The 23,414-nt window shown below is 35.5% G+C and overlaps 1 protein-coding gene across 1 annotated transcript in view; it reads right to left on the reverse strand.

The window, feature by feature from the left end:
* MALRD1 (MAM and LDL receptor class A domain containing 1) overlaps window positions 1-23,414 on the reverse strand; it is a 248,160-nt gene that overhangs the window by 210,868 nt on the left and 13,878 nt on the right. The window contains exons 6-9 of the mRNA XM_027695630.1: window positions 20,522-20,665; window positions 15,684-15,841; window positions 9,111-9,203; window positions 6,707-6,914 (exon numbers count right to left, since the gene is read on the reverse strand). Coding sequence (XP_027551431.1) covers window positions 6,707-6,914; window positions 9,111-9,203; window positions 15,684-15,841; window positions 20,522-20,665 — 603 coding nt within the window. The remainder of the gene's footprint in view (window positions 1-6,706; window positions 6,915-9,110; window positions 9,204-15,683; window positions 15,842-20,521; window positions 20,666-23,414) is intronic.

Here is a 23,414-nt window from a genome sequence, read left to right on the forward strand (position 1 = left end):
AAGATGAATTGTACTGGAAAGTTAATTATGAATGTATGGGGAAATCAAATGTATTTAGAGTTTAAAATACATGGAAAGTGAAGATGAATTAAGCTTTCACCTAATTTATTTTTGAAAATGAGATTTAAATTTATGAATTATTCAGATCTCCTAGAAATTTTTATTGCAAAGTAAAAGAGCGTTTTCTCAGTTGGTATGGATTAGACCAACTTAAATTGTATAACAATTTCACAGACTATTTCATTTATTGAGTACAAATAAATATTTTGATAAGAAAATTGTATACTCTGAGAGGTTTTTTTTCCTGGTCCGGAACAGCTTCCCAAAGCAATACACTTAACTCTTTGGGTCACTTACTGCAATTGCAACCATTACTTTAGAACTGTATTTGTCACTTTCCACTTTCATGGCACATTCATCTGATCATATCAGCCTCAGACACCATCATATATATTACTCCAATTTTCATATTGTACAAAATCAAAATGAAATGCATCTTTCTTTGAGCACTGTGGTAGCAAAGCTCTGTGGTAAAAGACTCCCTGGAATAAAGAGGTTATTTGAGCAGTTAAATCTTAAGGTACAAAATAAATCACAAATATCAGTATCTCTTATCTGGCTTCACTATATGCAGTAAAATCTAATCGTGCATGCTTTTCTGTGCAATGCAGTATATTTAGTTAAACAAGAAACTTGGTTAACTTGATTACAAAATTCTTGTGCTTTTGACAAAGTATCCTTTAAATTAGGCTTCAGTTGCTAGTACATTAAGGCTGAATATGCAAATTGATATCCAAGACTAAGCTGTTTTGCTGTTCAGAAATTAATACTGTGTGTAGGTATTGTGCTTTCCTTAGCTAAGCAGTCTTGAGAGAACAAATGTGACACAAAAAGGCAAACATTCTTTGCTTAAACATCTCTTTCTTCTGGCCTCCCTAAACCCTGTGACAGATCTGCATAAGCAGCTGGCTGCAGAGTCTGCATAGTAATATCCAAAAAGACATAAATAAATGACTACATAGGAACAACAAAAAAAAAGTTAAATGGTTTATATATGAAACAGAAATCAAGATGGTACTAACGATAAGATCAGGAAGGTATTTAGCACAGAAGTATTTTTTATTATTATTTGCTTTTAGTTAATCATTTAATTTTGATTTGCTTTTAACTAATCACAATAAAACCAACATCTTTCATGTGTTTAGACAAAGCCCATCACTGCCCTTGGTGTTCAACAGGAAGAAAGGTGTGAAATAATGATTTCTTACATGGGTAGTCACTAGTACAATTTCTTCTAACACTATAGATGTAGAAAGAAGTGTCCAAACATCAAATTTTGGGCTGAATAGATAAGCAGTGGGGGAAAAAAAAAAATGCACACACAAGAAGATACAACCTCAAATTGGTTTTGTTCAGTGATTTTTTCAAACTTTGTTCAAGTATGAACACAATTATAAAGGTAGGAAGAACATTCATGGTGGTGCACTTTGGGGTTTTTTTGTTGTTGTGGTTATTGATGAGGTTTTTTTTGGGGGGGGGGCTGGGGAAAAAATAAAATATGATAATGTTGACCACATTTTAGATGCTACTTCTTTTTTTTTCATTACACCTGTCACTTGAAATTTAAAACTCTATACAAGCACCCAGTCCTGCAGAAACACTGGGCCAGAGTCACTCAGCAAACCCAAGTGTTCCACCCTATGTAGTTTCTGGAAGTCCCTTCCTAATGCAACTTTTATCACCAGAGCTTATGTCTTTTATTTCACTAGGAAGATTTCAATCGATTCAAACTGCAGAAAGATTTTCAACATTTTGAACGGAAAACAACTCAATTCTCTGGTTTGTACATTCATCTATTTATAATTCAGCAAAACAGAAAGGAAAATAGAAATGAAACAACAATGTCCTTTCATTTTAATAACAAGCCAAATTTTTTTTCCATGTGGATATATTAGAATATCTCAATTAATCAAGAAGTAAATTATTACACCAGTTCTACAAATATCAATGATGCAACCGGGGTAAAAAAATGTTCCCCAAGCACTTGAATTTCAAGAAATAAGTGTAGCTTACTAAAGCCATAAAATACACTGGAAAGATTTTTCAATTAATACAAACCATTTTTCCACATATTAAAAAAAAAAAAAGGAAAAGGAAGCAAAGCACATATTCCAAGAGCACTGGGAGGTAAAATGGGAATATTTTTTTTCTTTGACTAGCTTACTCTTTCCCAGCTTCTCATGATCCTCCCTGGGGGAAAACCAAAGTAGTTCTCTTAACTAGGCTGGGTTACCAGCAAATTAATATTCTTTCAGCATTGCTAGCCTGAAACTGCATGAAGGTTTTCAATCCTACTCTGGCAGTTCAGTCAAATGAACACAACTGGCGACATTCAGTCAGTCTCTGCATCGGGTTGGTGTTTACCCGAGTAAGAGTATGGAATGAGAAGGACTGTTACCCTCAGTCAGTGTGGCAGCACCTAAGCTTCTTTGGAATTTGGGGTATAAACTATCTGTATGGACAGCAACAGAAATGGACAGTCATTTCTGGCAAACATTTAATGCAGTTTTAGGAAAGTGAAGGGTTACACGTATACCTTCTTTCTGACTCTCTGTGTACTTTTCCTACCAGTTTGTGATTAGTTTTATTTATCTGGAATTCGTTAAATGATGCATACAGAGACATCACAGATGACCATAGGTCATCTAGCCTGAACTTCCATATGTCATAAGTCATTAGACAGATAACTCATAACTCCCTGAGGTGAGATGGCCTCATCTCCTGAATCTACCCAGTTACCTTGATTAGGGTTAAGAGGCATATGGTGTTCAGAGAATCTCATGTCAACCCTTGGTCTGCAGAGGTTCTGCTGACTTTGCCTCTGGGTTTCACCAGAACCATTAGCTCAATGACACACAGTCATTGCCTGTGAAAATAATATGAGTGTAGCTTCTTGTTCTCCACATGCACATACAAGATTGATGAACAGATATTGACAATTTCAGAACAATAACGTGTCACAGAAAACATGTAAATGTTTAGTAAAACAAATGTTTCATACTAAAAATTGCTCTTTCTACTTTAAAGTTGGATCGTAGTAAAAGGATTTTCAGCTGTGCTCATCTGCTGTGGAAGGTTTCAAGGATTTGCAATTGTAAATTGCTATACTGTAAATGAAATGCAGTAAAAGGTATATGGTTTTGAAATGATACAAGTTTCCTTCATCCTACATATTTTATGTTCATAAATTATACAAATCCTATGAAAAGCTGAGAATATTTAAGCTAATACTAGACAGGTTAAATTAAAAGCAGAAGAGGTAAAGACAGGTATTTAAAAAAAGCTTTTAATTAGGCTAAATGGAAGGTGATGCTCTTTCAGAAACAGCCACAGGATGTCCCCTCCCTACAATAATTTCTGGCAATTTCCAGAAAGTCTACTGTCTCAAAGTGTGATATTACTTGAAAATAATTAATTTTTTAAGGCTAGGCTTCTTTCTAAGTTGCTAGGATTGGTAGCTGCTGATTAATTTGTGATGTTTTTATATGTGTTGTGGATGTTATGTATAAATAATGTAAAATAATAGTAGGTATAGTGTTATTATTATATATAATAATATAAGTTATTTTTCACAGTATTTAGTGCAAAACTTCCTTTATCTTTGGTAGGAAGTAAAGAAAAAGCATCAGCATGAAAGGGATCTTTATACTCCTTTAAATGAGGTAGGTACTGCATTTCACTTTCTGTTTTGAATATATTAACTAGGTTTTGATAGTTTGCTGTCAGTCACTGTGAAATAAATTTAGAAGTGATCACAAATAAGTGATATTCAAAAAGACATAATGAAAATGGAGAATTTAATATTAAAAACATTAATTTCATAATTTGTCACTTCATTAGATTCATTGATTTCAACAAAGCTACTGAAATAAAGGTGTTTGTTTACTCATGTTCATAAGACAAATTCCTACTTTTTGAATCTTTTAAGTCTCATATACGTAAATATATATTTTTATAAATAAGCAGAGATTAAACAGAAAGATTAAGAAGCATTACAAAACACATAGGTATTTGTTCTTGTAATAAATTGTGCTATTAAAATACCATTCATACCAAGTAAACATGACCAAAGAGAGACATTATTTCTAACTTCCTTATTATAATGAAACAAAGAAATTCTTAAGAGAAGAGGGACATTCTTCACATTGTCAAGTAGCAGTTGTCTGCCTTTGTTTTTATTCAGTATGGAGATGTCAGCTTTTTCAGTACATGAGAGTACTTCATCAAAAGAAACTACTGAGGATGTGTTCAAGGACAGATGCTGAAACAGTGAATAAAGGCTAAAATGTGCATTATTGTACCAGATAAAATTTTTACTGAAAATTAGTGTGACTGAATATAGTGCACTCTAAACATCACAGACAATTTCAAGATCTTGTGGAAAATGGATGTAATGGGAATAAAAGAGCAAAGGACAAAGATAAAGAGGATTTTTTTCTTTACATCTCTTTTATTCAAAACTGTGGAAAGTGTTAGAAAGGTGAATCTTCTAAGCTGACTAAACCATTGAATAGCTAAATTCCACCATTAGGGTCCTCTTTCCTGAAAAGGAGTGTGTGAAGTATCCAAGACAATACTATCCATTAAAATAGACCAACTTTAAAAATGGTTATTGTTATTTTAAAGATGACTATTTTTTTTTACTTTTTTTCTTCTCAGCCAGTAGTCAGAGGAATAAGGAACCACTATGGGTTACTTATACTTTAGAAAATAACCTTTCTTCACCCTTTTTTGAGAGCCCAAGTATACTTTGTGCACTGCTCCAACAAAATGATACCTCTTTAACCTCTGACTACCCCAACACTTAAGCAAACAATCCCTATACCTCAAGTTCAACTGAGTGTACTATTTTCTTCAAACCGAAGGGAGTTAGTGGAGAATCAGTCCAAAAGGTAAACCCAAGTTAACTGCAGAGGCACCAGCAAAGAGCAGAGCACTATGCAGAGCAATTGAAGAGGGTTTTGCACTGACTGCCTCTCATCAGTCCTTGCCCCAGCACATGAACTCTGGAGACTCCACAAAGAACAGTGTTGAGGCTCACAGGCCATTCTGATTTTTCTTTCTTCTGCCCACTCTCCAGTTTTTCTGACCCATTCACATCAGCATGATGGAAGAAATATTCCCAAGAGACCCACTGTGATCTTTCTTTAAAATACTGACTATATCTAGGTAATTCGTTAGTCTTTTGGTCATCCAGTGCCAACGTCCAGTGTCTGAGGCACAGGGGTGTACCTGTAAGTTTAAAGTTATCTTTATTTTCACTTTGTACAGTATGGTTAACAGCTACCCTTCAACTGTGACAATTATTTTTCATCCTCTTTTTAAACATTGAAATTATTCTTTTATATTCCTAGTCACTATTCACCACAATTCTCTCCCATTGTTATGAAGTGAGATGGCAAAATTGCTGAGAAATACAGTCCAATTTTTAAAGTACAGTTCAATTTCATTCCATTCCTTGTAAAGAACATAAGAGGACTCTCCACACTCCTACCAGCAAACACACAGAGCTAGCAGCATAGGGTCAAGTCTTGTAAAAAAGGAAAAGAGATCTCAGAGGGAGACTCTGTAGACTTTAATGTTTGCTTAGATTCTACCTAGGGATAAAACAGTGTATACCTTCCTATTTAAAATGTTGTTTCAGCATTTGCATATATTACTTGTTTCAGAGATGGTTCCCACAGGGTTATTTAAGTAACTGAAAAAAAATTGAAGATTTAGACTGTGAGTTAAAAAAAGAGCTCGTAGTCACAAATAGTTCCTAAAGTCTCATCAAGCAATTAGAAAATAAAACATTATCAGTGTTTTTCATCCAGCTATCTTGAGCAATACACAAAATTTTAATTGGTACCTCCCAGCAGCAATATATATCATCACCGATATCTCAAATATGTGCAGAGTTTTTATCTGCAACATACATTTAAGTGTTATGACCACAGGCAAATATACATACAGATGTACACCCTATAATATTAATTTTAGAAGTGATAGGGTCTCTAAAGTAGTTTTCACGGGAGATCTAAAATTATTCAGAATTATTATAGACATTTTCCAGTAATTTGAATTATTTTCTTTTACTCTTGTTTGTACAGTAAAAATTGTGGCTTCTAAGCAAAGTTACCTTCAACTGTAAGTATAATGAACAAGATGTAGCTTCTGAACTGTGGCCCATTTGTATGGTGATTTGTATCACCATGCAAATATCATGTCATTTAATGCATTTTCTGACAGTAATTCACTGACAGTCTAAATTAGAAAACTGTTCTAACAACAAATCCCAAGACAGATTTCATTCTCTAGCAAATTAGGGAAGTAGAGGTTATAAAAGTGGTATGTAGGGAATACATATAAGTAAAAATATGCTAAATATTTTAGCGTATTTAGCAAACACTTAAAAAAATTACTATCTGGATCTAAAACATAATGCTGAGGCCTGACAGAGAAACAGAAAGTAATGGGAAGAAGAAAAATGCATAACAGAAAATGCTATGAACATTTTCACTAACCTGAAAGTCATTAAGTATTCTGAGGAAAAGAAGCCATAGAAATTAACAATATTTTTTCTAGTGATTTGTTATATAGAACTCTTTGGGTTTCACAATATTCTTCAGCACAGTGTTCTTCTAAAACAATGAGATTCACTTACAGCAGGCTGCTGGGTCCTCATCGCTGCCATCAGAACAATCTGGGTGGGAGTCACAAGCTGATGCAGGTGCTGTGGACTGCCCATCCCTGCAGGTGAATTCTTCTAAGGAGCAGAAACCTGGTGGCTCTGATGGTGCAATGTCCAAGAGCTGGATGTTATTCAGACAAATGAAACCTGCCCTGCTCTGGAGTGTTCCTTTAAACATAAGCTGTGGATTGTTACAGTTAAAATATTTGTGTTAACAGACAACAAACTGATTTTTATTTATTTAAAACAGTTCTAAGTGTAAAAAGCACTGCATACTTTCCATTACAAAAAATCTGAAATTTTGTTTGACTATCTCAGGTTGAAACTTCTGAAAATTTTCATCTAAAATGGTTTGATGAACTCCAAGAATGAAGTTAAAAAAAAAAAGCCTATTTTAAAGAAAAACTCATAATCTCATAAGCATTTAGCTAAAAAGTTGTAATGCCCCTGTGCTTTAGCTAAAAAATTGTAATGTCCCTGTGCTTTAGAAAAGTGTAATATCCTAAAGATTCCATCTTCCTTTCTGAAGTCTCTTCATAACCTCATTTTGCAGATGCCCAAGAGAAAAATTTTCAGTTACACTCACAGGTGCATAAAATGGGCTGGGGACTGTCCTGAGACACCAACTGGCATAGCAGAGCCTAACAACTCATACCTGTTTCATAACTTAAGATAAAATGGATGCACCCAGTCTCTGTGGTGAGATTGGTCCCTACTTGCTTGTAATCCTGGAGCTGTTCTGGGCACTGTCTGGGAGATGGCTGATTTGCTTGGGTCAAAACCTTGCTAGGGACCATGCTAATGTTTTAATTATATGGACTGTCACTCACCAATGTTGGGCCTGTGCCCTCACCGAGCTTATATTACTGCTATTGACATAGAGAAATTCAAGAGCATTTTTCTTTCTGACAGAGTTCCCTTGCTCTGAGCAGATTTAGCACAAGCTGATTTATGGCAATGAAATTTCAGATGAACGTCTCTTGCTCCTGGCCATGGAGGAGCCCACCTCCGTTGGGCCTCAAAACAAGGAGATTACCCCACTTGTGCTCTCCAGATTTCTTTTATCTGAGTTAAAGTAGCAAGCAGGATATCAAAAAGATGAAGACTGCAATGAAAGAAAGCACTGAAAGACTGGAGGAATAAATAGGAATAAATAAAAATGGAGTTGTGGGGTTTGACCAGCTGGGACACGACCATAGTGTGTCTCAGAAAGTAGTTACATGCAAGAGTCAGAAAGCACAGTGTAAGAGTACCGGACAAAACAGAAGGAAATAGAACAGTTATTTTTTTTGGAAATAAGCAGAAAGCAGAAAGGTCTATACTCCTCAAAGCCTGGGAATTGGAGTGAAATCTCAAGAGGCATTTTTCTTTCTAAACAATGAGAATGTTATATGTCATCATCTTACACTAGAGACAATTTCTTTGCAATGACAAAAGCCTTCTAACACTCTCCATTCTCTATTGGTTCAAATAACACAATGCTGTGCAGAAACCATGACATAGCCGCATAATTAAATATAATATCTTTCCTTTCCTAAGTACAAGTGATCCTTGCAGTCTTTCTACAAGAATACATAGTTTTGGCTCTACTTGTATACATACAACTTCAGCAGGCTTTTTATTTATTTATTTATTTTGTTACTATTTATTTGTTTATTTATTTTTAGATACTATAGATAGCCTAATTACACATCTGCTTGTTTATTCACACTTGTCCTTCTGTGAAAGGAGAGGCGAGCAACAACATGCACTGAGAACCTACTAGCTTCTTGAAATGCATTCATTCTAACATCTGTCGAAACATCAATTCCTGCAGTAGGCTTAGTCTTTGTCCTTTCACAGAGATTATATTTTCAACTGATTGTTGAAACAGTAAAATATGATGGTTATTTACAGAATTACAAAAAAAATGTAAATTAAAAATTACTTAAAATGAAAATTTGTAAATTAATATAAGAATCGATAGTTGCAAATCAACATTCTTCTCTATGCCTGTAAACTCAAGGAGGAGGTATCCTCTCAATTAGTAGTTTACATCATTTCACTGATATCCTGCAAAGATCATTTACATAATCTCACACAATAATATATATATTTTAATGAGTTAGTAACACCTGAGATGTACTCAGATGACTAACCAAATCAGGTGAGATTTGTATTCATTTTCTTGCATGTTATTAAAGAACAGCAGCTTCCGCATGTGATGCTCGTGTAGACGTTTTGTTGAGCTACAACCAGATATTTACTCATATTGAAGAAACAGCAAGATATTCAGGATGTATATAATTTTAGCAATCTTTTCATTTTCCCGGAAGCTCTATAAACAATAAAGTAAAGCATCTCCAAAAATTGAGCATGTACTTTTTTTCATTCATACCTTCAATTTTTCTAGTCCTCTTGGTAGCTGTATATTTACTTTGACCCATTCCTTCTTAGTCATGATGTTGGTTTCCCATAAGACATATTCCTCCTGTAAAATGTAGAAAACAATATTATAAAGATATTTTTTGTTCCTCTAGAAATTATCAAGGCCATTTTTTTGTTCTTGATCTTTTCATATCCCAACCAAATGATCAATATATACAAAGTTGCTCTATGTGAGAAAATAGAGCTTCATATATTTGCAGTCTTTGTGCTGAGGTCTATGGGAGAGGGGGGGAACAAGACGTTCACTGTGATTAAACAGACTAATATAGTTATCAGGAGTTGGTAGAATTAAAGTTAATTAATATGCAAATTAAGCCATGTTATTGCTGAATTTAACAATATCTTTCCACGGTGCTCTCTATGTAAGTTTCCTGTTCATAAATAACTGCTTATATTATGTTGTGTTAGATTTAGTTTTCTTAGAATTGAATTTGGGGTCTGTCAGTTGTGCTAAAACTTTTTTTTTAAAATCTGTGAAGCAAGCACACAGAGTACAATCTGACAACTTCTAGTCATGTTCTGAGTTACCTTAATCCCCATTTTCACTCCACCTCCTAAGGATAAAAGCAAGACTGCTAAATATGGTAAGGCTGCCTTTATGCAAGTACTCAAAGCCCTTTTGATTCAATAATCTGGCAAAACCAGCTTGTGCTCATCCTGCTTCTGGTCATGATCCTGTCTGGAATATACTGAGGCCAGTATAAAGAAAAGAAGGTAGCAGTTTGAACTTCATATACCTACACAGAATCTTTTCAAGAACAGCTTCAAAACAGACCAAAACCAGAAGGACAGAAAAAACTTCTGGAAAATTTAATATAGGCTATACATACAAACAGACTTACCATTACAGATATCAATATTGAGACTCCTTTTAGGAAATATTGGCCATAATTTTTCCACAAAAGATATTACAGAATTAGTGGCAGTTCAGAAAAATATTCAAAGCAGAGTAAGAGAAAGGGAAAGTCCCTTGTATGAAGAGAAATTGAAAGTATAAAACCAATTCATCTTACAGGAGACTAATAAATGGGGTTATGATAGGAATGTGAAATGTTATCAATACTATAGATGAGGACAGTTATCTTCTTTCCTGTCTTGAAATATAAAAAAGAGGAGAAAGATGCTGTCTATTGCTTGATAGGCTGCGAGGTCTGTGCCAGCAGAATTACACTGATATGATTTGTGATATGTAGCCAATTAATGTTCTTTCCTTACCAATCCTGTTCTGACATACTAACAAAACTGGAAGATTAAATCTCTATTGACTATACATTCAAAGATCAGAGAAGTGCAAGAAAACTGCAAGACAGAGCCAAGGCAATACCCTTATTCCAAACACTAAATTACAGATGAGATCAAATTTGGATAAACCACATGACCTACTTAATTTCAGAACTAAAAGTCAGCTGTGAGTTTCCACATAAGTATGAGATGTATTTGTCCACTTGTTCATGTAACAGATATTCAGCAAAAGTCTTTCAATATTGAGAACACCTCATTCTGTGTAAAACTTGCTTCATTTTCCTAAATAATTCAGCTTCCAAAGGAAATCTATTAGCCTACAGTAGGCACATATAAGACACAGAAACTGATGATGTACTAGGAACCATACCTCATGGTAGGTAAAAATCATAGCCTGTGGTTAAGTGACTGTTTTAGCTACTGTATTCCCCCACACCCACACATATGAACCCTCCAAACACATTCATATACCTTTTGGGAATACTCTACATTTGCTGTGTCTTTCACTGTATGCACCTGGATACTATAACTTTGTTTACATTCAAATAACAGCTGAGATATCCAGCCCCATGACCATCTTTCTCCCAAATTCATTTTAATAAGAACAACTTGTAGCAGTAAACTTGATTTTTCTGTGCACATGTTAGTATCCCGACCTTCTAAGGCAGTTTTTTACACTGAAAACTGTAAGTCGCCTCAGATGCACCAAAATTTTAAACTGACTATTGTTCCATGCAGCAGACTTTACCCTCTGATTTCATACAGCTCTAATAAGCCAATATTATTATTTCCCTTCCTTACAATATTTCTCTGCAGTATTCATCCTGTTTGTCAGATTCTTCCACCTCTTTGGAACAAATAGGTTAACACCTCTAGCACATTCCTTGCATCAGTAGACTTCTTTTGAAATGTGGAAGGTATTGCTTTTTCAGTACTTTCCTTCAAGATTTATTTCAGTTATGCAGGGGAGCAGTTGCTCAAGATACCTTCACTCTATTCCCCTTATTGTGATATATTACTATCGATAAACAATTTTTTGTAAAACTAAAATGGCAAGAATTGTTCCTTTTCCCAGCAATGTTTTTTTCTGAGATAACACTAGTCAGATTTGAAGGATGGAAGAGACTATCATGACTTCTGCTAAAATACTCCATTTCTGAAATAGACCTTTTTCTTTTTTTTTTTTTTGATATTTCTTTACAGATACATGCACTACTGTGCAACTGTACCCATTATTTTGTTCCTGCTTCTCTCATTTCAGAGAGCAATTTGGAACAAAGATTTATCTGTTCCCCTGCAATGATTAATGGATCAACTTTGACTTCTGCAAAGGAGTGTACTTATGTGGTTTTTGCAAGTGTTGGTTAACACTCAGAAAAATTTTAGTTCATTAGGGTACAAATATGATTGCACATATAAACATTAGTTGAAATTACCTTTTATTGTCTAATTTCCATCCGTTTTTTAAGCCGTACAAGATGTAAAGATAAAAGGAGGAAGTATAAGCCCATTACTCAGTGGGAGAAATAAACAAGTAATTAATAGACTGAAATTAACATTATCCTATTTGGCTTCAGTTTTCACAGAAAATTTTAAAATTTATCTGACAGTTGATATTGTTGATTGTATGGACAGACTGGGGAACAAGACACTGGAGAATATCGCCAGGGAAAGGGATCTCAGGGTCCCTGAATATGAGTCAGCAGTACCCTGGCAGCCAGGAGGGCCAACTGTGTTCTGGAGGGCATCAGGCAAAGCATCGCCAGCCAGGCGAGGGAGGAGATTGTTCTGCTCTGCTCTGCACTGGGGCAGCCTCACCTTGAATATTGAGGCAGTTTTGGGCTCAGCAATATGAGAAAGATATTAAGCTGTTAGAGAGTGTCCAAAGGAGGGCAGCAAAGATGGTAAAGGATGTTAAGAGGAAGCTGTATGAGGAGCAGCTGAGGGCAGTTGGTTTGTTCAGGCTGGAGAAGAGGAGGCTGAGGGGAGACCTCATTGCAGTTACAACTCCCTCGTGAGGGGAAGAGGAGGGGCAGGCACTGATCTCTTCTCTGTGGCGACCAGTGACAGGACCTGAGGAAATGGCCTGAAGTTGTGTCAGGAGAGGTTTAAGTTGGATATTAGAAAAAGGTTCTTCCCCCAGAGGGTGGCTGGGCACTGGAACAGGCTCCACAGGGAAGTGGTCACAGCACCAAGCCTGACGGAGTTCAAGAAGCACATGGGCAATGCTCTCAGGCTAATGGTGTGATTCTTGGGACTGTCCCGTGCAGGGCCAGGACTTGGACTTCAATGATCCTTATGTGTACCTTCCAATTCAGCATATTCTATGATTCTATGAATATTTTATGTTAGTTGAACAGTTAATATTGCCAAAAGGGAATGCAAACAAGGCTGAAATAAAAGAATAATGTTACAAATATCTATAAGCCATTAAGTACTGAAACTGGAACGGAATCAGGAAGTTTTAAGTAAAGATTACATAATGAAGGGAATATCTCACTATCAACAGCCAGCTCTGAGAAACTGAGGAGAATGTGCGGAAAACTAGAGAACTGACACGACAAAGGACATATATTATAGTTAAGGGAAAAACACAGACTATGCAATTATAGCCAAGTTGCTGAAAAACTCTTAAGACAATGAAGAAATTTACTAACGGCAATCTTGTAAGCAGCTAGAGAATGAGAAAGTGAGAAACCTACATTAGCTGCTTCTGATGAGGAGAGAGTTGCACTCAGTGAGTGTAATGCTTGTGTTTTTTTTCATCAAAATAGACTTGAAAAAGTAGAGGTTACTTCACTTTATGAAGGCTTTTAACATAACATCATAAGACATTCTTTAAAAAAAAGTGAAGATTCGGTGTAGATGAAATTACATGGGTGTACCAATAGAAATGTGAGATTATTTTAAAGAGGAGATGTCAATAGTTTTCTATCAAACTAAAAGAAATTATAATAGAGCTCTGCATAGGTCTGTTCCAGGTCCTGATATAATTATAGTGCTGACGAACTTACTGGAGAGTGTGGAGAGTGGAATGACAAATTTTAAAACAATGTGGATAGACTAAATTGGGAGGAGTTACAAGAAATCTGAAGGACATCATTAGAATTTAAAATCATCTCAGTATACAGAACCCAGTTTCAAACCAATAAGACGAAGTTCAAAGACAAATGAATCACAGTTAAGAAAGAAAAATCAAATGGTCAAATAGTAATGTTTAATGAAGAGCAACTTCGCCAAGCCAGCAATAAAAGAGGAAAAGCTGCAGATTATAATGGACTGCAAGTTAAACATAAGTAAACAATAGATTTCTGTTGACAAAAGAAGTCAATTTTCCCTGTCCTTCTTAAACCCAAGAGCAATTCAGATTTCTTGTCTTCCAATTGATGCCATAATATCTATGTTAGACAATACGTTCACTCTTCTTTGCTCTCTCTATTGAAAGGGTGAGGAAGGCCAGGGATACATTTGCAACATCTGTGGTGCTTCTTCTCTAAGAACAGTAGTAAAACTGTACATTAAGTGTAATCCAGTCTCCATTTGCGTCAGGCCTGTCAGTGCTGGGACTTAGCAAAAGTTATTTGAAGACAAGTGGTTCTGATCAATAAATACAGTAATAGGATGTGCAGAGAAACTGCATGGAACATACAATTGAGAAGTTGTCTTGAATGACAGCCTCTAGGACAGCAGCTCTGTCGTCTTCCAGGGTCAGAACCAGCACTTGTCTTTCACTTCTGTTTCTCAATATTGGCTAGCTTTGAAGATTTGTTTCATTCTCATAAACAATCTAATGATTTAGTAGCAAAATGTGTAAACCCCAACTCTCCCTTCTTTTCTGCTTAAGAAGTTTCAAATATGAGTCTGTATGGTTTTGTTTTTGAAACTATCAACAGAAGTTTCTTAATGTTGTTCTGGCAAATTTTGCATCAGCTTTAAATAACTTTATGTGCAATAAATACACTTCTAACTGAAGGTAACTAAAACATAAAAGGGCTAAGAGAATCTGTGGAAACAGAATGGACTGACCTGATGTAATAACCACCAAAAATATTCTTCTTATGCTTATGTAAGGACCTGTTTATAAATTAGTTGGTTTGATCTAGGCTCCCAGCTCTATGGGAACTCAAATATCAGTTTTCTTATGGTTTTGGCTCAAATAATTTGCTCTATTTTCAGGAAAAGAAAACTCTTAAATTGGGTCCACTGATCCTACTTAGGTGAACTACTAAAATCAGTATTCAGATTCTGTCTCAAGGTTGGCATGAGTGTCATACCTGGGAATTTATTGGTGAGTACTATGGCACAAATCTCCATGCATTCTGACCAGAACACTGATTATGTTACAATTCCCTGGTACAGTAATGAGTCATCGAAAAATACAACTATTCTCTTTTATAAATTAAACACAGCAGAAGCCTGGAGCTGCTTTCATGAGTACTCAGAGCCAGAAAGAAATAAACTATTTCCATTACCTGTTCCTATGTTTAGACCTCTTGGTAGTGTTACCCTTCAGGGTTTTTAGCACCTTATCTTTGTGAATGAAGTAGATCTCTTTTTAAATACAAATGTATTGTTGGGTGAAAAGAATTCAACTCCAACACCAAGATATGAGAGCCATTAACTTAATGAGACCAGCTCTATTGCTCTTGCTTTCATTAAGTAGCAGCACGAAGCATCAATATTAAGCTATTAAACCAGACTTTCAAAAGAGAACATCAGAAAGCCTCTACAAGTCAAGGGAGGTAAAAAAGATGGAAATAGCATAGCTCAACTGGGATTGTGTTTCAGTTTGACAAGGTTGTTTTATCTACTAATACGTAAAAGAATAGGAAAATTACTTCTCTAAGACTCGGGTAAAACAAATCAAGTATCTAATCAAGAACTTTCCAGTTATCCTGAGTCAACAACTTTATTTTTTTCTGTGTCTCCATAGACAAAAGCACCTATTTTCATATTTCCAGAACAGGAAGAAGTCTAGAAAAGCTGTTACTATAGATTTTTCCCCTGAAATCTTCGATTTATTTAATTCTGTAATAGCTTGGGGGTGTCCTTGAAGTCTTATTGCAAAACATTCACCCATCAAATTAGTTTATGGCTGAGATGGCAAACACCCAGGCTTTGCAATTGCACAGATCAGCGGAACAGTACCAAAGTACTGTTTTGCACAAACTATTTCAGGGGGCAGGCATGTAATAGCAGGTGTATCTTCTTGCATTTTGTCTAGTAACACCTGTGTTGCCATGCCTTTACCTTTTGGAAATGAATGCATGTTTCTTCTCACCTGATTAATAGACAGTACTGCCTTGAGAACGCTGCTATCTGCCATGGAGTAATGAAACTGAAAATGGCAATTCTTGCTGGAGCAATGACACGTGGAGTTGTTTAGATAAGCACTTTCATATAATGCATTGTCATTAGCTTCTAACCATTCAAAATGGCCTGAAAAATGAAAGAAGAGAAAGGTCACTTTTTCACAGAACATTCTTTTTTTTCTCAGTCTGTGAAAATAAGGACTGCTTTCACATAATTTAACCATAGACCCACCCCAGCAAGAATTGAATTTGATCCTCAGGCTGTTTATATGACTTCGATGTCATCTAAGTGTTTCCTACTACAAAGATAGATATATGTATCTTCATTTTACTCACAGATAGCCCCAGCAACCAAAAATTATATCAATTGGTAGTATCTTGAAGTTACTTTACGTGTTAAAAGCTGTTAAAGTCCCACATTCAGCTCAGCCTCCTTACATTCACAACCATTCAATCGTAACCTAATGACAAATATATGTGGAAACTGGGCTTTCTTCCTACTTCCACTGTGGTTTCCAGAAAATATGCTTTTTACACCAATACTTAAAAAATAAAAAAGGTATTCTCCTTTATTGCTACAGGAGGCAGTCACATCTCCACCATGTAATCAAGGTCTTTACTTCTCAGCCAGAATTTCTGCAACAAAATGTTGGAAGTATATTGTCTTTCCACCTGAAGCAGAAAAGCAATTTGTGCTCTTCTTGACCTACTGCCCCTTATAAAAGCCTTCCTACTGAGATCTAAAAGAGTACTCCACCCCCTCAATAGTGTCTTTTAGTTGTCAGAAATAAAAAGCCTAAATACTTTTTACTGAATATATCAGCTCTTTTTTCCCCCTGCTCCCGCGCCACTGAATGTTTGCTGCCTTCCAAAGCAACTATTAAAATAGTAAACAAGAACTGATTAAAGGTCTTAAGTCAGCAGTTTCTGTGTTCATTTCTCTGAATAAAACTTATCTCAAATGCAGATATTGCACAATCTCAAGGTGAAGGGAGAAAGTGTCATTTCACAAGGAAAACATTCATTATTTTAAAGGACAACATTCTTTTCCTTTTGTTGCCAGTTTACTCTTTGTGTTAGGTAATGATTTACACTGAAATAAATAGTTGCAATTTCACTGGAATTAAGTTTGCAATTTCATACCACACAAGTTAATCTCATGGTGAACTAGTATTATAGATTTAACCCAGCTTTCTGTTTGACATATATCAGCAAAGCATCTACACTTCTATACTTTCTTGTGCATAAGAGAAATATGCAACAGCACTAGTAGTTATGCTACTGCTTCTTTGTCTAACTTCAGTGTTCTCTGATGCCATTATAAAACCAACCCAGTTTAGTTTCTGAGCCAAATGATGATTAACATTCTTTTCCCTTTTCATTTCAAATTCCTGAATCTTTATAAACAGGGCAAAGTGAAGCTGACATGGTTTTTAGAGGAGAAAGCAAGTGAACAGCACTAGATAAACAGAAGTTCTATGAAGCATCCAGAATGATTCTGTGTCCAAGAGGCATACTGAGTGTTCTTTAGAGAATGCATTTTATGCAAGTATTGTGAGTGCTTCTTAGACAAATTGAGGCCTAGCTTCAGAAATGAAGACTACAGAAACTGAAAATTGGCTTTTTTATTATTTTTTTCCCCTCTTCTCTATAGCCTGTAAAAGCAGAACAGTGGTCCCCTCTTCCAGGGATTTTTTATTATTATTACTTTTAGACAACATTTATCAAGTAGCTTTCTAATGACTAAAGGTAGTGGGAAGAGTTTTCTTTCATTTGTTGCAAACTTTGTACCTTTCAAACCTTTAAGGTCTGAATTTCCCTCAGTGGAGACACTGCATAGCATATTACTGTGTTTATGCTCTGACCTTCTTTATGACTTGTTCTCTTAAATTTTCCCAACTTGCTCTTTCTGAAGTGCCAAACTTCCCCTTGTTTTTAAAGGCAGAACAGGTCTTTTATTTTCTCCACATGGCTGCTTAATCAGGTTTTAGCTAAACAGTCTTGTTTCTTTCAACTTTGAAGGAAAATTTTCTCTGTCATAAGTAAAATCTTGGTAGTCCTGCAGAAAGATCCGCCACTGACTACAGTGGCGCTCAACTAAGAAGCAGAGCTTATGATTTACTGCTAAGGTGGTCCAGCATCATCTTAGAGCTGAGGTGGGCTAGTGAACCTGCCAGAATCCTGCTATGCTGAAAACTAAAAGCCTAGAAATATTTAGCTAACTCCTATCTTAGCCATATTCTGACTCAAATCTCATCACTCCCACTTAAATCCATGGGATTTTTATTTCACAAATGACACAACTTTGAATCTGTGTTACTGGTTTTAGAGTAAATACTGAGCTTTCAGTTTAAACTGAGCCACAGAGTGGGACTTTTCTGACAAGTTCTCTTCCAAAGCAGAGACCTGTTCAGTCTCTGAACCAATGCCCTGCAATAATTCTCCCACTCAACCATTTACAGGAAAAAAGAGCTCAAATTGTCATTGTTTCTACTCTTTTAAAGTGAATTTTCATGAACTCAAAAATCCTGGGTGAAACCTTTGAATAAAAAAAAGAAAAAGAGAGAGAAAAAAGGTAATGAAATAGAATCACATAATCTAATGATTTCACTGTTTTTTCATGTTTTAACTTGAGTGATTTTTATGACTGGTTATCTGAAATGTTGGATTTAAAAACTTGGCACTTCCTTTGTTTCATTAATTTTTTTTATTAAAGAAGTGTTACCCTAGATGTAGGAAACCAACTTAATCCAATGGAAACATGAACTATGGAAACTACACAGCATGCATGAAATATTAATAAAGAAAACAAGAAGAAAAAAGTATTTTCTGAACAGTATTGCAGGGGAATATAAAACCTCTGTAAGAACTTTTGACACTAGAGAAATCAAGAGAAAAAATGATAGAGAAAGTGCCTACAACACTGGAGAAAAGCAATAAAGGAACAATGAAAAAAAGTCATCCAAAGACAAAGTATTTTATTAAATTTAAGAACATGAGCAAAGGAGGATTATTCAAAGACTATAAGCAATCCTTTCTTTATATATAAAATTGTGTAGACGTCAACTTCATAATTTCGTTTCTTACCCCTCTTTCTATTTATAGAAGCAAAACCTTTGATCAAAATCAGAAAATAAACCTTAGTCAAGCTCTATTTGCATTGCAAGTTTGAGACCTCAAGCATGGGGTTTTTTCAGCTTGCATCCCATTTCTTTAGTTTTTAGAATTTTAGTTAATATTCAGCCTCTTCATTAATGCCTCAACAAATCTGCATGAATAGAAATAATGAATGTATTGAGAGGCAAGCAATCACAGTTCATATTTTTCAATACTTTTCAATGTTAATGATGAATTAAATTCTATGTGTTGTTTTGACACCTGTTTCTTCTCACATTTTACTTTTTCCTTGATGACAAGGAAGCACAAGGAATGTCCCCAAGCAGCTGTTTGTGTTACAGATTCAGCCTACTAAGCTACCTATGCATATTCATGCAATAACGCCCAAGCACCTATAGAGTGCAAACATTTCCAGATATGTTCTGTTTCTATAGACATTGTTAGTCTAGTCCTAGACCTAGTCCTCTGAAAGCCACTTACAGTATTTCAGTATCTTTTCTGTTAGCACAATATTGCCATAAAAGGGAAATCCATACCCATTATCAGCCCTTGAGATGTCATGTTAAAGTATGGCACAGATAGAACACCTTTCAGAGAAGTGTTTCAAATAAAATAAAATTAAAAGTCCAATTGGAAATTGGAAGGTGGTGTGACTTTTTTCCTCACATTTAAGGAGGAAAAGAAAAAAGTCTACTTGACTACTCTATATGCTCTCCATTGTACATACATGCAAAAATTCATCTTAACAGTGTACATGCTCAGGCACTTTTGCCAGCTATAATTTGATTTACAGTTACTGGACCATGTTGAAATGAATGCTAAAATTTATTTTAGGAATCTTTCTGTAATAAAAACAATATCTAGCATTCATTCTGCTTCTGTCACTAAGATGTGATCCATTTCTGTGGGTTCAAAGTTCAAGCAGTTATCTCTTCACTATCAGTCCTTCAAAGCTACATCACAAATTATACTGTTACAACTAGCCCCACTTAACCCCTCTGAAGGCAGTCTCAGTAGACAAGCCAAACACTCACCTGGCAAGATGATTCTATTTCACATTAGAACACTTAGAGATTTACATCCATTAAGCTTTCAAAACATGTACTACACAGTTCAAAAACAAGAGATGCTCTTTACTTCTGAAAAATTGGAACTGGACAAATTTTACTTTAAAAAAAGAGTGAGAAACTATTTTGTATAATATTTGTTTCTTTACAGTTCCCCTAATGTAAGGTTTAAGATGAAATTCCTGATTATATGTGCAGAGTAGTCCTACACAAGTAAAACTGCCAAGTATCAAAATCAGAACGAAACAGAAAAAAACCCACACACAAGGACTTGGTTTAAGTGGATTTAATTTAATTTCACCAAATTCTTACACAGTTCTCATAAAGAGAATTAACTGGAGAATAAATCAGTTATTGGATTATACTGGAATTCTTACGTTACAATGTTTCATGAATACTTGAAAATATTAATTAATTCTTATGTTAAAATTTTTCATGTTTTACCAGCATGTGTCTTCATGGTACTCTTAGCAAATGGTCAAATCAAAAGCTAATTTAAATACGAAATGCGTACAATTACTTTTGTAGTTTTGTTCTGTTTCAGTATTGGGTCACAATCTTGCCCTAAAAAGCACCATATTCTTCATGACACCCAGTAATTTTGAATTAACTTTAATTCCTACCTTCAATATTGTTGCTCCAATCCTTCAGGAGGGAACAGGAGGCAATCTTGTGCTCAGCTTGCAGCCGTGCCTGCCGAGAAGGCTCAGCCAGCTGGTCAGAATGCCACTCACATATGTCGAGCTCAAAACTGGAAATCTGTGGTGCTTAAAGACAAAGAGAAGCTATCACTTAACTTGTTAAGTCATTATTTATGAACCTATTTCCCATCAGAAACACGCACTTATTAAACTACTTGACAACATTTCTGCCTCTTCAAAAAGTTACTTTAAAAGTATTGTGTATCCCTGATTGCTCTCCAGTATTTCAGGTTGCCATCTTTAACAATACCATTCTAAAAAATCATTCCCTCATGATGGATGTTTCTTTCAAAGCAATGGAGTGGTATTTATGTTAGCCACTCATCTCAACCTTTGTGAATTCACTTCCGCAGAGAGAGTTGCCAGGTAACATAAAAAATGATGTCGTAATAAGAAATACCTATTTACTTTTCTAGATGATAGCTACAGAAAAATCACTTCTAACTTAGAGGTTTAACTCAGCAGCTTCTCCAAAATACTTGTAAAAGAATGCTTCTCTTTAGAGACAAAAAGTTTCTGAATACATTACCACATATTTTCCAGAATTTTTTTAAGGGCACATCACACCTGACTAGTTGCCTTCAACAGTGGCCAGGATTTTAAGCAGGATTGCACTATGATGATGGATGTATCATTTCTTAATCATAGAATCACAGAGTCTGCTAGGTTGGAAAAGACCTCCGAGATCATCAAGTCCAAGCTATTATCCAACACCACCTTGTCAACTAGACCATGGCACTAAATACCACATTCAGTCTTTTCTGAAACACCTCCAGGGACAGAGCACCAACACCTCCCTGGGCAGCCCATTCCAATGCCCAGTCACTCTCCCTGTGAAGAACTTCTTTCTAATGTCCAGCCTAAACCTCCCCTGATGCACCTTAAGACTGTGTCCTCTTGTCCTGTCGCTGGTGGTCTGGGAGAAGAGACCTAACCCCGTCTGGCTACAACTTCTTTTCATGTTAGTTGCAGAGTGTGATAAGGTCTCCCTTGATATTCCCCTAATATTATTGTGGGGGAAAGGTAATCTCCTGGTTAAGGCAGACTTTTAAATAGCAATTAGGGTGTCTCAGAGAAAACACAGAGATTCCTAACTGCATGGAGAAAACAATTTCAGGTCACTACAGATAGATGCTACTTCATCTCAGAGAGACTGTATTATTCACATTACTGACATCTCAGTGAGATGGCCTGTCCAGCTAGTGCTACAAACCTTTCATGTCTTCCATGTTCCAGTGATGTGTAAATATGCACTTTTTTCAAACCATATGTATTATGTGAGGAATCTCAGGGAACATGCAAAATTCCACAAGGGAAAAGAATGGATTCTGTTAAATTTCAACACTTAAAAAAAAGTTGCAAGTACAGTCAAAAGGAATCAAGTTCTTTAAAAACTTTTGAATTATTAATACAAAATATTTGTACTCATTCTGCATTTTTTCACTTTAGTTTTAAACATTTTTGATGTTTTGGGGTTTTTTTTGACAAAATACCCATTTTCCAGCTCTTAATTCCACAGCATGTCAGACATCAGTAAGATTAGTATTTTGGATTTTCTGACTCCCATCCCTGTAGCAGTTCATCTCAAAGACCTGTGTCTGTAATATTAAAGGTTACATCTTTGCAGGATTAGAATTAACAATGGAATTAAGTCTGAGATTTTGTCACTTGAAGTATTCGTACTGGATTTTTGTCAAAATTTATGCATTACAAGTAATACATATATAATTACTTCAGTTTTCCTGAAAAACAGCACAACTTTGCAGAGAAGCTGTGTAACTTCTGCGTAACAAGTGACTTAAGGAGGACTAAAGCCTCCTACTCCCTTGTAGCATTCCACTTTCATGCCTTAGAGCTCTTGGCTTTCATCTCTTTGGAGAGATCAGAGAAACAGTCTTAATGGGGTTCTTCACATACATAATTCTTATGGGGTTGAGAGGGAGTTCTGCAGAACAGCCACTTAGATAAGAATATGAGGCCTTTGAACAGAAGGTCTACTAAAGGTATAATTAAAGATTTTGTGTTATGTATGTTTCAGAAAATAACTTTAATATTTTCTGTTTGACAGCTATTTTTTTCTGCAGTCCATATGCAGTTGTAGAAAAAAGACCTGTGGGGGTTTTGAGTGATAACAAGATATTTGGCAGCTGTTGGGAAAATTATGAACTGTAGAGTATTTCAATTAAAATACTGAAGATAGAGTTTTGGTTGTATTTTTTAAAATGCATTAAGTTTAGTCTTTAGTGGTACTGGACAACAGACTGAAGGGGAATGGTTTGGGAGACGGGAGGAATAGAAGTGAAGAAAAGACTTCAAGCATAATGAAACTACATTTATATTTAACCATCACAGGTTTTACCAAGAAAGTCCTGACAGCAGAAAAGTGTAAGATATTTTACTCATGGATCTAAAAGCACAGTTATACTAATGAATAAAAATGCACAGGTTATCTCTTACATGCATTTACACTGGGATTAAAAATCATGAAGTGTACATTAAAAATGCAAGTTTTAACTAGGAATTTCATGCAATTGAAGTGGTCTTCTTTAAAAGTCTACTTATTCAGACATTCCAAAAGGACTGGAGAAAAAATGATTTCAAATTCAACCAACCATTAGTCTGACCTTTTGTTTTAATTACTGGAAAATGTTCAGTAGTAACATTCCTCTCTCGGGGACAAAATTAAGATCCTTTGACCCTGGTTTTGGCTGCTGTGAGCCATTTAAAAGTCACCTAATGAAGTTGACTTTTCTAATGGGGAAACACAGGATAAGAACTGGCTCTTATTAGAATATTCTTGATGTACTTAACAGTG

Source organism: Neopelma chrysocephalum, unplaced genomic scaffold (assembly GCF_003984885.1).
Source record: "Neopelma chrysocephalum unplaced genomic scaffold, ASM398488v2 Primary Assembly neopelma1_102, whole genome shotgun sequence".
Classification (NCBI taxonomy): domain Eukaryota; kingdom Metazoa; phylum Chordata; class Aves; order Passeriformes; family Pipridae; genus Neopelma; species Neopelma chrysocephalum.